This window comes from Lynx rufus, unplaced genomic scaffold (genome assembly GCF_022079265.1).
Source record: "Lynx rufus isolate CCGP_SWC_20201006 ecotype Redwood Valley unplaced genomic scaffold, mLynRuf1.p SCAF_1, whole genome shotgun sequence".
Taxonomy (NCBI): domain Eukaryota; kingdom Metazoa; phylum Chordata; class Mammalia; order Carnivora; family Felidae; genus Lynx; species Lynx rufus.
This window is the reverse complement of record NW_025814823.1, coordinates 22,833,851-22,850,843: the sequence shown is the minus strand read 5'-3', so window position 1 is coordinate 22,850,843 and position 16,993 is coordinate 22,833,851. Positions and strand designations below refer to the sequence as shown.

The following is a 16,993-nucleotide window of genomic DNA, read 5'->3' as shown; positions in this document are numbered from 1 at the left end:
GTGGATTATCTGTAGCACAAGAATATTTCCCAAAAATAGCTACTCAATTACTTAGAACTTTTAAAAGAAATAATGATAGAAGTTAAAAGAATGATAATCTCTTTGTTCTGTTTTTAAAAATGTTTATTTTTGAGAGGGGGACGGGAGGGACAGACAGAGGGGGACAGAGGATATGAAGTGGGCTCTGTGGTGACAGTAGAGAGGCCAGTGAGGGACTCGAACCCACGAACCGGGAGATTGTGACCTGAGCTGAAGTCAGACGCTTAACCAGCTGAGCCACCCAGGCGTCCCTGTTCTCTTATTTTTATTTCAAGTTTTTATTTAAATTCTAGTTAGTTAGCATATCTGGTAAAATTGGTTTCATGTGTAGAATTTAGTGATTCATCTCTGACATTAACACCCAGTGCTCATCTCAAGTGCCCTCCTTAATGCCCATCACTCATTTAGCCCATCCCGTCACCCAGCACCACTCCAGCTACCCTTTTTGTTCTCTATAGTTGAGACTCGTCTGGTTTGCTTCTCTCTCCCCCCCCCCCCACCCGTCTCTCGTTTTCCCCCAATAATCTATCTTCTCAAATTCATTTTGAATATTTCCTCTAACATTTTGAGTATGTAGGAGCTCTTTTTTTATTTTACAATATTTTAGTTTGGCAGAATATTCTACCTCGGGCATTCTCTGGAGCTCAATGTAAAGTTTAACATTAAATGAAGCTTAACAGCCTAACTGCATTTTTTCCTATCTAGATTGCAAATTGCTTACCTTAAGAGCATGTTTTGAGGATCACTAAGTTCTTCTTTGAGTTTATGTCTTTATTAGTTCAGGTTTCTTTATTTTTATAATGAATGACATCTTCTGTAAGTAAAATCTTAGAAGTTGTAGGCATTTAAGTGAATGTTTTGGCAACAGTGACTTTATTTTTTTTTAATTAATTAATTTTTTAAATTTACATTCAAATTACTTATCATATAGTGCAACAATGATTTCAGGAGTAGATTCCTTAATGCCCCTTACCCATTTAGCCCATCCCCTCCTTGCACAACCCCTCCAGTAACCCTCTGTTTGTACTTCATATGTAAGTCTCTTAGGTTTTGTCCCCCTCCCTGTTATATTATTTTTGCTTCCATTCCCTTATGTTCATCTGTTTTGTATCTTAAACCCTCATATGAGTGAAGTCATATGGTATTTTCTTTCTCTGACTAATTTTGCTTAGCATAATACCCTCCAGTTCCATCCACGTAGTTGCAAATGGCAAGATTTCATTCTTTTTGATTGCCAAGTAATACTCCATTGTGTATATATACCACATTTTCTTTATCCATTCATCCATTGATGGACATTTGGGCTCTTTCTTGGCTATTGATAGTGCTGCTGTAAACATTGGGGTGCATGTGTCCCTTCGAAACAGCATACCTGTATCCGTTGGATAAATACCTAGTAGTGCAATGGTTGGGTCATAGGGTAGTTCTGTTTTTAATTTTTTGAGGAACCTCCATACTGTTCTCCACAGTGACTGTACCAGTTTGCATTCTCATCAGCAGTGCACAAGAGATCCTTTCTCTTCATCTTCACCAGCATCTGTTGTTGCCTGAGTTGTTAATGTTAGCCATTCTGACAGGGGTGAGGTGGTATCTCGTTGCGGTTTTGATTTGTATTTCCCTGATGCTGAGTGATGTTGAGCATTTTTTCATGTGTCGGTTGGCCATCTGAATGTCTTCTTTGGAGAAGTATCTATTCATGTTTTTTGCCCGTTTTTTGGGTGTTGAGTTTGATAAGTTCTTTATAGATTTTGGATACTAACCCTTTATCTGATACGTCTTTTGCAAATATCTTCTTCCATTCTGTTGGTTGCCTTTTAGTTTTGCTGATTGTTCCCTTCAATGTACAGAAACTTTTTATTTTGATGAGGTCCCAATAGTTCATTTTTGCTTTGGGTTCCCTTGCATCCGGAAACCTGTTGAGTAAGAAGTTGCTGTGGCCAAGATCATAGAGGTTTTTGCCTGCTTTCTCCTCGAGGATTTTGATGGCTTCCTGTCTTACATTGAGGTCTTTCATCCATTTTGAGTTTATTTTTGTGTATGGTGTAAGAAAGTGGTCCAGGTTCATTTTTCTGCATGTCACTGTCCAGTTTTCCCAGCACCACTTGCTGAAGAGACTGTCTTTATTCCATTGTATTATTTCCTACTTTGCCAAAGATTAGTTGGCCATACGTTTGTGGGTCCATTTCTGGGTTTTCTGTTCTGTTCCACTGATCTGAGTGTTTGTTTTTGTGCCAGGCAACAATGACTTTATGACAGGAGAGGCTTCTTTGTTATTGTTTCTAACATATGTGTGCTGTTTTCTTTCCCAAAGAATTACTGATTTTATAGAATGTGAAATTTTTGAATGACAGTGTTGATATTTATTTATTTTTTAGAGGTGAGGGTAGAAAGTGAGTGAATAGGGGAGGGGCAGAGGGAGAGAGTTTTTTTTTTTAATGTTTATTTATTGTGAGAAAGAGGGAAAGACAGCATGATCAGGGAAGGGATAGAGAACGAGAATCCCAAGCAGGCTCCACATTGTCAGTGCAGAGCCTAAGGTGGGGCTATATCTCACAAACCATGAGATCCTGATCTGAGCTGAAATTAAGAGGCAGATGCTCAACAGACTGAGCCACCCAGGCACCTCAGGAGAGAATCTTAAGAAGTCTGCATGCCCAGTGTGAGCCCAATGCAGGACTCCATCTTGCGACCTACCATGAAATCATGATCTGAGCTGAAATCGAGAGTCAGATGCTTACCCAGGTGCTCCAGTGTTCATGTTTCAAAGAAAGGTATAATTAAGCTTGGTTTTAGAAAGCTTATTTTGATTCACTCTTTTTTTATTTAAATTTTTGTTAGTTCACATACAGTGCAGTATTGGTTTCAGAAGTGGAATTCAGTGATTTATTGCTTCCGTACATCCAGTGCTAATCACAAGAAGTGACCTCCTTAGTACCCATTACCCATCTAGTTTGTCTCCTATACCTTCCTCTGTCAATCCTGTTCTCTGTGATTAAGAGTCTCTGGTGGTTTGGTGCAGCCACTCTGGGAGACAGTATGAAGGTTCCTCAGAAGATTAAAAATAGAACTACCCTATGAGCCAGCAATTGCACTACTAGGTATTTATCCAAACAACACAAAAAAGCTGATCTGAACCCCAATGTTTATAGCAGCACTATCAACAATAGCTAAATTATGGAAAGAGCCCAAATGTCCATCAACTGACGAATGGATAAAGATGTGGTGTATTTATACACAGGATATTACTCGGTGATGAAAAGGAATGAAATCTTGCCATTTGCAACAGTGTGGATGGAACCAGAATCTATTAATGCTAAGCAAAATAAGTCAGTCAAAGACAAACATCACATGATTTCACTCATAGGTAGAATTTAAGAAACACAACAAATGAACATAAGGAAAGGGAAGGAAAGATAAGATGAAAACAGAGGGAGACAAACTATAAGAGACTCTTAAATGTAGAGAACAAACTGAGGGTTGCTGGAGGGCAGGCGAATGGGGGGATGAGCTAAACGGGTGATGGGCATTAAGGAGGGTGCTTGTTGGGATGAGCCCTGGGTGTTTTATGTAAGTGATGAAACTCTGGGTTCTACTCCTGATACTGATACTATGCTGTAGGCTAACTAACTTGCATTTAAATTTAAAAAAATAAAGCATTGTCAATAAAAAAAATAAGAGACTGCTGTGGTTTGTTTCACTCTCTTCTCTCCTCCCATTCCCATATGCATAATACATTCTAGCTCCATCCACACTGCTACAAATGGCAATATTTCAGTCTTTTTGATGGCTGTGTAATATTCCTATGTATATGTGCATGCGCGCGCGTGTGTGTGTGTGTGTGTGTGTGTGTGTGTGTGTATACCACATCTTCTGTATCCATTCATCAGTAGATGGACATTGGGTTATCTCCATAGTTTGGCTATTGTTGATAATGCTGCTGGAAACATTTGGGTGCATGTATCCCTTTGAATCTATTTCGTATCCTTTGGGTAAATACCTAACAGTGCAGTTGCTGGGTTGTGGGGTATTTCTGTTTTTAACTTTTTGAGGAACTACATACTGTTTTTCAGAGTGGCTGCACCAGTTTGCATTCCCACCAACAGTGCAAGAGGGTTCCCCTTTGTCCACATCCTCGCCAACATCTGTCGTTTCCTGAGTTGTTAATTTTAGCCACTCTCACTGGTGTGAAGTGGTATCTTAATGTGGTTTTGATTTGCATTTCCGTGATGATGAATGATGTTGAGCATCTTTTCATGTGTCTGTTAGCCATCTGGATGTCTTCTTTGGAGAAGTGCCTATTCATGTTTTCTGCCCATTTCTTAACTAGGTGGTTTTTTGGGTGCTGAGTTTGATAAGTTCTTTGTAAATGTTGGTTACTAACCCTTTATCAGATAATGTCATTGCAGATATCTTGTCCCATTCTGTAGGCTGCCTTTTAGTTTTGTTGATTGTTTCCTTTGCTGTGCAGAAGCTTTTTTTCGGTCCCAATAGTTCCCAAGAGGTTCTCTAGGATTTTGATGGTTTCCTGTCTCACATTTAGGTCTTTCATCCGTTTAGAATTTTTGTGTAAGAAAGTGGTCCAGTTTCATTCTTCTGCATGTTCCCATCCAGTTTTCTGAACACCATTTGTTGAAGAGACTGTGTTTTTCCCCATTGGATAGTCTTTCCTGCTTTGTTGAAGATTAATTGACTGTATAGTTGTGGATCCATTTCTGGGTTCTCTATTCTGTTCCATTAATCTATGTGTCTGTTTTAGTGCCAGTGCCACACTGTCTTGATGATTACAGCTTTGTAATACAGCTTGAAGTCTGGGATTGTGATGCCTCCTGCTTTGGTTTTCTTTTTCAACATTGCTTTGGCTATTTGGGGTCTTTTGTGGCTCCATAAAAATTGTAGCATTGTTTGTTCTAGCTTTGTGAAAAATTCTGGTGGTATTTTTTTTTTAATTTTTTTTAAATGTTTTTAGTTTTACTTTTGAGACAGAGACAGAGCATGAACAGGGGAGGGGCAGAGAGAGAGGGGGAGACACAGAACCTGAAGCAGGCTCCAGGCTCTGAGCTGTCAGCACAGAGCCCGACGTGGGGCTTGAACTCATGGAGTGTGAGATCATGACCTGAGCTGAAGTTGGACACTTAACTGACTGAGCCACCCAGGCGCCCCTCTGGTGGTATTTTTATAGGGATTGCATTAAATGTGTAGATTGGTTTCTGTAGTATAGACATTTTAACAATGTTCGTTCTAATCCATGAGCATGGAATGCTTTTCCACTTTTTTTGTCATCTTCTGTTTCTTTCATAAGTGTTCTATAGTTTTCGGAGTATAGATCTTTCACCTCTTTAGTTAGGTTTATTCCTAGGAATCTTACTGTTTTTGGTGCAGTTGCAAATGGGATTGATTCCTTGATTTCTTTTTCTGCTGCTTCGTTATTGCTGTATAAAAATGCAACAGATTTCTACATATTGATTTTATATCCTGCTACTTTGCTGAATTTGTGTATTCTGGTAATTTTTTGGCAGAATCTTTCAGGTTTTCTACATAGAGTATCATGTCATCTGCAAATAGTGAAAGTTTGACTTCTTCCTTGCCCCTTTGGATGCCTTTTATTTCTTTTTGTTGTGTGATTGCTGAGGCCAAAAGTTTATTTTCTAATTTATAGTATTTTGAATGTATTTGACCCATAAAGATTGTAAGAATATAGTCACTCTTTGGTTATAGCTGAAGGGAATCAAGTTTTTGATATGTTTTAATAGATTACAATATGAATTACAGAATATTTTAATGTATCATGATATGCATTTTACTAATCATCTTTTGATAAATTTTAATTACTAAATAGAGCCCCACCCCATATGATGCATGTATTGAAACTTCTTTTGTAACCATTTCTCTATTATGTGTTTTGAAAAGGTAGTGAAATGATTTAATAATACTTAACTCTTAGCACAGTTTTTAATTAGGATATGATACCAAACTCAAATCATAGTTTTAATTTTATTATTTGTGTTTTTAGGATAATATACACCCCAGTTTAACTCTTTTTTTTTTAAATTTTTTTTTTTCAACGTTTATTTATTTTTGGGACAGAGAGAAACAGAGCATGAACGGGGGAGGGGCAGAGAGAGAGGGAGACACAGAATGGGAAACAGGCTCCAGGCTCTGAGCCATCAGCCCAGAGCCTGACGCGGGGCTCGAACTCACGGACCGCGAGATCGTGACCTGGCTGAAGTCGGACGCTTAACCGACTGCGCCACCCAGGCGCCCCTCAGTTTAACTCTTAATTGAAGATAATTTATGAGAGTACATGAGATTCTTTTTATTTTAGTAGTCGTATTATAATTGTTTCATTTTTAGTTTATTTTTGTTGGAGTATGATTGATATATATATAACATTTTGTTTCAAATATGTAACATAATGATTAAATATTTGTATATATTGCAAAATGATCACAGTAAGTCTGGTTCCCATGTCATCATACATTAGAAATTAGAAAGAAATTAGAAATTTTTGTTTTCTTGTGATAAGGACTTTTAAGATTTATTCTCTTAGCAACTTTCCGATTATACATTACAGTATTATTATCTATAGTCACCATGCTGTATATTACATCCTCATGACTTATTTTATTTATTTTATAACTGAAGGTTTGTAACTTCTTATAGCTTTCACCCATTTTGCCCACCTCCAACCCCTACTCGGGCAATACCAATTTGTTTTTTGTATCTAGCTTGATTTTTTGTGTTTGTCTTTTTTTTTTTTTTTCAGAGACCACATATAAATGAGTTCTTACAGTATTTGTCTTTCTCAGTCTGACTTATTTCACTTGGCATAATGCCCTCAAGTTCCATACATGTCACAGATGGAAGATTTCATTTTTTGTGGATGGATAACATTCCATTTTATACACGTGCATACGTACATACATATATATTATCCATTATTCAGTCATGGACAATTAGGTTGTTTCCATGTCTTTTCTACTGTAAATAATGCTGCAGTGAAGAGGGGATACAGATCTTTTTGAGTTAGCGTTTTTGTTTCCTTCAGATAAATACCAGAAGTGGAATTGCTAGATCATATAATGGTTCTATTTTTAATTTTCTGAGGAACTTCCATACTCTTTTCCATGGTAGCTGTACCAATTTACATTCCCACAGTACATGGGGCTCCCTTTTATCCACATCCTTGTCAATGTTTGTTATTTCTGGTCTTTATAATTGTAGCCATTCTGACCGGTATAAGGTGATATCTCATTGTGGTTTTGATTTGCCTTTCCATGATGATTAGTGATGTTGAACTTCTTTTCATGTGTTGATTGGCTATCTGTATGTCTTCTTTGGAAGAGTGTCTATTCAGGTCTGCCTTTTTTTAAAAATCAGACTATTTGTTGACTTGTATGAGTTATTTATATATTTTGAATATTAACCCCTTGCTAAATATATGATTTGCCAATATTTCTCTCATTCAGTAGATTGGTTTCCTTTTTGTTTTGTGGACTAATGTCAAGGAGTTTATCTCCTATGTTTTCTTCTAGGAGTTTTATGGTATCGTTTCTTATATTTAGGTCTTTAATCCACTTCGAGTTAATTTTTTGTATTGTTGGCAAGTTTTATTCTTGTTCCTGTGGCTGTCTAGTTTCCCCAGCACTGTTTATTGAAGAGACCGTCTTTTCCCCATTGTATATTTTTGCTTCCTTTGTCACAGATTAATTGTATGCATGAGTTTATTTCTGGGCTCTATTCTGTTCCACTGCTCTGCATGTCTGTTTTGTGCTAATAACGTACTGTTTTGATTACTATAGCTTTGTAATACAGTTTGAAATCAGGTAGTGTGATTTGTTCTTTGTTCTTTCTCAAGATTACTTTAATCTTTTGTTGATGGGTACAAACTTTTGGGTCACTTATTTCTGTGGAAAAGCCATTGGAATTTTGATAGGGATTGTATTGAATCTGTAGATTGCTTTGGGTAGTATGGACATTTTAACAATATTAATCCTTCCAGCCCATGAACATGGGATATCTTTGCATTTATTTTTGTCTTCTTCAGTTTCTTTTCTAGGTAATTTATTCTTTTTGATGCAATTGTAAATGGGGTTTTTTATTAATTTCTCTTTCTGTTAGTACATTATTAGTGCATAGAAACACACCTGATTTCTGTCCATTGATTTTGTATCCTGCAACTTTACTAAATTTGTTTATTCTAACAATGATTTGATGGAGTCTTTAGGGTTTTTTATATATAATGTGTCATGTATCAATAGACACAGTTTTACTTCTTCTCCAGTTTGGATGCCTGTTATTTCTTTTTTTTTGCCAATTTGCTCTGGCTAAGACTTTCACTACTATGTTGAATAAAAGTGGGAGGAGAGTGAGCGTCTTTGTTTCTGATCTTACAGGAAAATCTGTCAGCTTTTCACCACTGAATATGATGTTAGCTGTGGGCTTGTCATAAATGGCTTTTATTATTTTGAAGTATGTTCTCTCTCTACTTGCTTTGTTGAGAGTTTTTATTGTAAATGGATGTTGAATTTTGTCAGGAATTTTCTGCATCTATTGAGATTGTATGATTTTTATCCTTCATTGTGTTAATGTATCATATCGATTGATTTGTGAATGTGGAGCCATCCTAGCATCTCTGGAATAAATATCACTTGATTGTGGTATGTGATCCTTTAACATTGTTTAATTTGGCTTCCTAATCCTTTGTTCTGTGTGGATTTTTGCATTTACATTCATCAGGGATATTGGCCTATAATTTTGTTTTCATGTGGTATCCTTGTCTGGTTTTGGTGTCAGGGTAATGCTGGCCTTGTAAAATGTGTTTGGAAGTGTTATTTCTTCTATTTTTTGGAAGGGTGTGAGAAGTTTTGGTATTAATTCCTTTTTGGATGTTTGATAAAATTCACCTGTGAAGCTGTCTGGATCTTGACTTTTGTTTCTTGATTATTACTTTTGTTTCTTGATTGATCATTTTATGTTTCTTCATGGTTCAGATTTGGTAGTTTGTATGTTTCTAAGAAGTTTTCTTTTTCTTTTAGGTTTTCCAGTTGTTGGTGTATAATTGTTCTTAGTAGTCACTTATGATCCTTTGTATTTTCATGGTATCAGTTTGTAATGTCTTTGAGGCTCTTTTTTGATGGATGGAGGGGCTACCAAATCTCTTCTTTAACATAGCAGCAGAAAATTTAGATAGTAGGGTTTTTTATTTGTGCTTTAGTGTTTTTTGGTTACTAACATCCTAAAATGAAATTCTTTATGCTCTTTTTATTTTCAGTAGTTGTGTTTACCTAGTTTTTATGGAAGTATTTCCATAGTGTAAATAATCAAAAAGTGAAAAGTTGTATATCATAGGACAGACATGTTAATTATGATTGAATAGTATCCTCAACATTGACTTAAGTTTTTCCTCTTTAAAGAACTGCACAGTGAATCCAAAGGAAAGTATCCTGAAAAGAGTGAAGGATATTGGATGCATCTTTAAAGAGAAATTTGCTAAAGCTGTGGGACAGGGATGTATGGAAATTGGATCACAGGTAACTTGAGTTCATTTCGATTGGTGTCACTATAATAGAAATAATTTCAAATATAATGTCTTTCCAAATTGTGAAAATATTACAATAATATTTGTCTTATATTGGTAGATTCTGTATCTTACCTGCCTGTGTATGCTGCTGCTTATGGAAAATTTTATAAGAAAATGCCCTTTACACTATTACAGAAACTAAAAGTAAACATGTAGAAGTTTTTAGACAAATTGTAGAAATTTTTAAAAAAATCAGTAGAAAAAATTAAAATCTTTGGTACTATTAAATTTTTGGTGTATAGTCTTTGGCTTATACATATATGAATATTCGTGAATGCATATACTTCTCTGAATGGGATCATATTATACCTGCTATTTATCGGTGGTAGTGATATCATTTTACTACTATTATTATTTCAGAATATCTAAAACCAGTACATTGGGTAAAGATATGGGCTCTGAATCAGAACCCTGGGTTTATATCTGGTTCTGCCATTTATGAACTGCCATTAAACTTCTTTGAGATTTGGGTTTCTGTATTTTCTCTGCTTCATTGTGTGGAAATAGTGAGGTAACATAAAAATATGTTTGAAAACTATAATCTGTATACATTTATTTCAGCATAGTGAGGTTATATTTGGATGCTAATAGTGTTTTAAATAATTGTATTTATAAGTCTTTTTGGTTATATATGAAATTTATGCTTATAATTTGAATGAAGGAATATGGTTTGTGTGTGTATATCTAAAATTTTGTTATTCTTTGAACTAATAGGAACTATTTATTTGGTTAAAACTTTTTGCGGGTAACATCAATTGGGTCAGATGATTGCCTTTTCCAGTTTTATGGACAGACTATTCTCAGTCCTGGAGAGCTAATGTGAAAATACATAACCGAGGCCACAAGAAGCATTACATTAGTATATAAAAGAGTTAACCCTAGCACCATGTATATAGTGTGTGTGTGTGTGTGTGTGTGTGTGTGTGTGTGTGTGTATCGATTGATATGGACTGAAGTGGAAATGAAGGAAAACCAAGTACTGGACCTTCCCTCTTGATAATTTATTGGGAATTTAAACATTTTATACTGAAGTCTTAAGTTTTAGACAAGCTAGTTTTTGTGGTCTCTTGGTATTCAGTTTCCTAAGAAGTATCAGAAATAGGTTTCAAGAGAAAACTTCTTTAAAATTAATAATTATGATTTTTAAAGTAGTGGAATCTAATTTTTTTTCTTTCTAGAGATACAAACTTGGAGTCCGATTATATTACCGAGTAATGGAATCTATGCTTAAATCAGTAAGTTAAAAAGAACATAATGGAAAGAAAATTTAATGCTGACATAAAAAAGACATTAACTAAACATTTTTTATATCTGTTTTAGGAAGAAGAACGATTATCCATTCAAAATTTTAGGTAAATTCTTTAGTTTTAATAAAACAATTTCTTCTTTTTATGAAAGTAAATGTTTCAAAATCATTCTTTTTCTTTTCTTTAGTAAACTCCTGAATGACAACATCTTTCATATGTCTTTGTTGGCATGCGCTCTTGAGGTTGTAATGGCTACATATAGCAGTAAGTTAAATTTTAGTCAATAAACACTTTAGTTCAGTTTAAAGTTTAAAAAACTTACCTAAGGTGTGGTGTGTTTTTTTGGGGGGAGTGGAGTTAAGGGGATGATATGCATATGTTAGATCAGTATATATTGAAGAATATAAGTAGTCACCATAAATCATTTAAATGTGTTATTATCTTAATTATTTCAGGTCATCTTGGGAATAGTATTTCATTAGGCTCTTATTCTGGGCTATCCTGAATCTAGGAAATGAACCTTTGAAATCCCTTTCAAGACAGGAGATTGTGAATTTCCAAGGAGTACAAAAGTAGCATTTCCCTATACGGAAACACTGCTATAGGCTTTATGGCAATGAGACCAAAGATTGGAGCTATGGTTCACCAGATAAATAGAACAGAAGCCACTGATGGTGTTTTTTAAACGATACAATTTTAGACATGTATTGTTTTGCAAATAATATTGTAGATATTAAGAAGTCTTGTTTGTGAAAACAAAAGAAAATTTACCTAGGATACAAATACACAATAAAAGAGAAACTTAAAACTGCTAAACATATGTGGAAAACTGAATCCTCATTAATAACCAGAAAATACACATTTAAAAGAGTTGCTGTTTTCTAACCAAATTAGCAAAATTTTAAAGAATCCTTCCCTCCCAACATCAGGGATTATTGAGGTTGTTAAAATGGATATGCTAATGCATTGCTGGTTAGATATTATACTTGTTCCTGATATAAGGGTAGGGTATTTAAATCTTTGAAAATCTGATAGAAGCATAAGCCCTCTATTTAGGAAAAACGTGTGGACATACACTCAAAATTTAGAAGCCTATTTCTTTTGGGTCCTTGGACTCCACAATAAAAGTTTTGCTCTAGGAGCACCTGACTGGCTCAATCTGTACAGCACACAGCTCTCAATTTCATGGTTGTGAAATCAAGCCCCATGTTGGGCATGGAGGCTACTTAAAATAAATTAAACAAAATGAAAAACAAATCTGTTCTAAATAGAAATTTTTGTGTAGCTTTTCTGCTGTGTTTTAAGTTTTTGTTTGATAAAACCTTCCAAGCTAAAAATACATAATTCAAGGCTTAACATTTCATACCTAAGTTACACTTTTTCTTTCATTTTTAGGAAGTACATCTCAGAATCTTGATACTGGAACAGATTTGTCCTTCCCATGGATTCTGAATGTACTTAATTTAAAAGCCTTTGATTTTTACAAAGTGATTGAAAGTTTTATCAAAGCAGAAGCCAACTTGACCAGAGAAATGATAAAACATTTAGAGCGATGTGAACATCGAATCATGGAATCCCTTGCATGGCTCTCTGTAAGTAACTAGCTAAAACAATTAAAAATATTAATATGCAAATTGATAAGTTATCTGTTAGAACTATTTGTTAAAATTTACCTCAAGAGCAAATGCAGTTTAATGAACACTGTAATTCAGTGTATATCCCAAGAATCAAGAATATTAGCATGGAGTTTTCTCTTTTACTTGGGCTCCCTAGACCATCCGCTACAATGATTTATTTAGGAATAGCTTTAATTAAAACATGGTACTTTAAAGCAAAGCAGAATAAAGTATTTGAGCAGTATATTTAGAGATGGCATATTTGAAAATTTAAATGCTCTTAAATGCTAAAAAAAGGTAAAAATTAAGATTATGCTATTTAAATGATTTAAAAGTATAGTTTTCTGGTTGAATTTATTTGGATTTTTTTTTTTGTTCTATCATTAAAGATAGTCCAAAACCCTATAATATTGTTTGATCACAGTTATTGTTTATAGCATTGTAGGAGCACAAATCATATTCTCTAGGTATTTTATTTATAGCATATAAGCTATTGATAAGGCTTTTGTTTCATAAAGATGGCAATAGTAAGATACTTATTTGAATTTCTTCTGTGTTATGCTTTTTAAATCTCCATAGTTGGGTAATACTTTGTGACTCACCAGATTTGTAGATTAATATGGGGTTGGTTTCTTTTGAAAGTTTGTTCCATGCTAAGCATGTAACTTTTCATTGATGCTAGTATATAGAAATGGCAATGAAAACTTTGACTTTAGTTACACTAGAATTCTAATCTATACATGTAAGCCTTAGTTTAAATTTTTTGATGTTTTAAAAGTTTAATGGCTAAGAGATAACTTATGTCTTAGTGTTTTCTTGCATTGCTGTAGGGACAGAGTAGATAGAACAGGAGAGAAGTAAGCCAAGTAGATAGAAAGCTGTTGCATTGCTATAGTTGAATTTAGTAACCCCATTATACAGGAGCTTCCACTTTATAAGATCCGGAGTAGTTAGGAGAAATCTAGGGGATTTCTGGGGGATTAAATGAGAATGGCAAAAATGAATAAATAGGTAAAGAAATTAATAAAGAGTACTTTTCAGAGATTGATATGCCCTCTTCTTCTAGACATTGAAATCAAAACATTACTGTATCATATGAAAGTGACTGTTGTCATTTCTTTTAAAGAATTAGTTTTTTTTTTTTTTCCATCAGTACACGTCTGCAACATGCCTTGCATTGGGGTAGACATTGTGAAGATACAGAAAAGACATGGGCTCTGAAACTTATGGAGGAAGTAGTAGACATTTACTGTTTATAAATGGCTTGTGTTCAAGCCTGTTTAGTTCAGTTACTGGTGGTCTAGGATTCTAAACAATGTTCCTTTATTTTTGAGAAATTTTGGAGAAAAAGTGACATGCCCAAAGCCTAGAAAAGGGTATCATATATTAATACAATGATATGGAGGTCATAAGCCTCTAAATTTAAATTCTAAATGCAGTTGGTATTGCTAGGGGATGAAGTTATAGATGATTTTTATTGTCATATATTTTTAATATGTCAAATATTTAATATTTAATATGTCACATATTTTACTTCTAAAATGTTTACCTTTTTGATAAGGGAATAGGGTAACTGTGAAGATAAGTCACACTACACAAATAGAATACTGTGAATTTTTCCCATGAGAATAATTGACATTTTAGAGAAGGTACCATAGATATATCTCAGCTTTCGCAGATTGTTTTTTTTTTTTTAATTGAAGTATAATATATATGCAGAAAAGTATATATAACAAGTTTATAGTTTGATGAATTTTTCACAAATTGAACACACCCATGTTGCCAACACCCAGATCAAGAGAGAAAACTTTAATAATTTTTTGATTCTGTATCACAATACAATTTTTTCATTAAACTGTAGATTCAAACAATGTTGTTTACCCAGGGAAACATCAAGTGAGGTACTACTTACTTTTCCTTCCAATAATTTAATGAAAGAAAGAACATCATTGGATTTTTAATGGTTGCATGGGGAAAAGTCTTAGCATCTTTGCTACACAATCTTGAGATTTAATAAATCAAGAATAGAATAAGGAAAAAGCACACCTTTCTTTGTTTCGATACCAGAGAGTTTAACAGGTAATATATAAGTATAAAATGCTAAAAAGTCTATTGGAAAACTTAGTGAACTTTTGTTCTATGGAAATTTAAAGAAATTAGAGGCAATTTAGAACAAACCATACCTAAGAGTTAAATGACTTCCAGATGTTTAAGCCTTTTAAATCACTTAAGCAGTTTATAATGCCAGTAGATGAAGAGGTGAGATTTGGATATCTTTCTTTTAGTGTATTCAAAATTCATCAGATTTCTCTCAATAAAATCTTTATAAACCAAAGTACATTGGGTATTTTATTTTCTAAGTGGTCTTTCTTTCTGGGGATATTATGGACTCTTTCTGTCGATCTCCTTGCATCTCTAACTTCCTTAAGACTATTTCTCTGACAGCAACTAGAGAAATCATTTTAAGATGCAAATTTCAGGGTGCCTGGGTGAGTCAGTCTGTTAAGTTCTGACTTTTGATTTCAGCTCAGGTCATGATCTCATGGTCATGCAATCGAGCCCTGTGTTGGGCTCCATGCTGAGTGTGGAGCCTGGTTGGGAAATTCTCTCTCTCTCTCTCTCTCTCTCTCTCTCTCTCGCCCCCTCCCTCCCTCCCTCTCCCTCCCTCCCTCCCTCCCCTTCCCTTTTTTTCTCTCTCTCAGAAGAAATAAATAAACATAAAAAACCAAATCTCATAATGCTAACTAAACAAAAACCTTCTGTGAGGGATCTGTATATCTGGTAATGATGGAGGAAGAGACTACCATATGACTCCCCTCAAAAAAAGCTATAAAATCTCTATGTAATCAAAAAAGCAACTGCCTGAAACCACTGGACAGGAAGAGTAGACAGACTCTTTAGGCATGAAGGGGACCCCTGAGCTGGGAAGGAAGCTTTTTAGGTGAGAAGTTATAATAGGATGGGGTGGGGCGGGGGGTGCCAGTGGGAAAACTGCAGGCTTTCAGGCCAAGGAAACTAAAAAACTGAAGCTGGGGAAACCTTGGCTACTGAATAGAATGCACAGATTTTGCAAAGGAAAGAGCCAGAGAAAGAGTGCCCAGATTCTGTCTACCCACATCTCTGTCTGAGACCTAAGTTATTGCAGTGTAATAGATTCAGAGCAGCTTAATGAAAGACAAAGGATCTGAAGTGAGACAGGTGCTAATGCCCAAATAAAGTTTATAGTTCAAGTTCAGCAAAAATAATTGTCTGCTTAAAAACAAAAGAAAACAGTACTCATTTGAGGGAAAAACGACAGAATCCAGAATCTTTACAACTTAACATTTATGACATCCAGGATACAACTTGAAAATTACCCAGCATGTGAAGAGGGTCAAAGGAATCAGGTGGAGGTTTTTAAATTTTTTTTTTAATGTTTATGCATTTTTGAAAGACAGAGACAGAGCACAAGCAGGGGTGGGGCAGAGAGAAAGGGGGACACAGAATCTGAAGCAGGCTCCAGGCTCTGAGCTGTCAGCACCAGAGACTGACGCAGGGCTTGAACTCATGAACCGCGAGATCATGACCTGAGCTGAAGTCAGATGCTCAACTGAGTCACCCAGGCACCCTGGATGCAAGTTTTTAGAATGGGAACTTTATTTAGGTCAACTCTTTGATCCCTCAAGGTTCTCTTTTGGAAGCTTTGTCTCCTTTTTTCTTGTATCAGCAGTTCAGAGTATGGTCTTACACTCCCTGGTGTCCCTCAAACCATTTTAGGGAATCTGCAAGATAAGAAGTATTTTTATGTTGCTATTCAGATGTTACTTCTGTTTTTTACTCTGTTGACATTTATATCAGTGACGTAAGAGTGTTGGCACCTTTGTAGGTATTAGATCAGCATCCAACTGGCGAGTAGTCATTGTATTCTTCACCACCACAAACTCTCAATTAAAATACAGAACAGAACAGTCAGTTTTATTTAAGAATGTCATTGATGAACCAGTAAGAAGTATTAATTTTATTGAATCTCCATTTTCACGCACACATGGTTGAAAACAACTGACAATAAATATTGCCAATGGTGAATTTTGAGTTTTCAAGTGAAAATTAGAATTTTGTTAAGTTTGTATCCACTCTAAGCATTCAAAGACTTCTGATGAAATCACTGGTACATTAATAAATGTGACTTGATATCGTATAAGGAGATTTGTCAACATTTGTAAGATCTCCATAATTCAGTGAAGGGCAGAGAGAGAGGTAGAAAATCCCAAGCAGGTTCCATGCTGTCAGCATGGAGCCTGACTTGGGGCTTGATCTCACCAACTGTTAGATCATGACCTTGGCCAAAACCAAGAGTCGGACACTTAACTAACTGAACCACCTAGGTGCCCCAGACCAACAGATTTTAAGGTCTCAGAATATGAAAAGCTTATTTTTGTTTATTGATGTTGATCCCAATTCCATATTGCAATTAACCTTTAAGGAACTATAGCTTGCCAAGTTTTAGGGTAGTATCAAAGAAATATATCCAT

At 35.1% G+C, this 16,993-nt stretch overlaps 1 protein-coding gene across 5 annotated transcripts in view; it reads left to right on the top strand.

The window, feature by feature from the left end:
* The window catches only part of RB1 (RB transcriptional corepressor 1), a 178,997-nt gene that overhangs the window by 72,314 nt on the left and 89,690 nt on the right, over positions 1-16,993 (top strand). For 4 of the 5 annotated variants that reach the window (XM_047079672.1, XM_047079663.1, XM_047079701.1 and 1 more), the window contains 5 exons: positions 9,453-9,569; positions 10,798-10,854; positions 10,940-10,971; positions 11,054-11,130; positions 12,262-12,458. In XM_047079672.1, coding sequence (XP_046935628.1) covers positions 9,453-9,569; positions 10,798-10,854; positions 10,940-10,971; positions 11,054-11,130; positions 12,262-12,458 — 480 coding nt within the window. The remainder of the gene's footprint in view (positions 1-9,452; positions 9,570-10,797; positions 10,855-10,939; positions 10,972-11,053; positions 11,131-12,261; positions 12,459-16,993) is intronic. The other variant, XM_047079691.1, reaches the window with a different exon arrangement.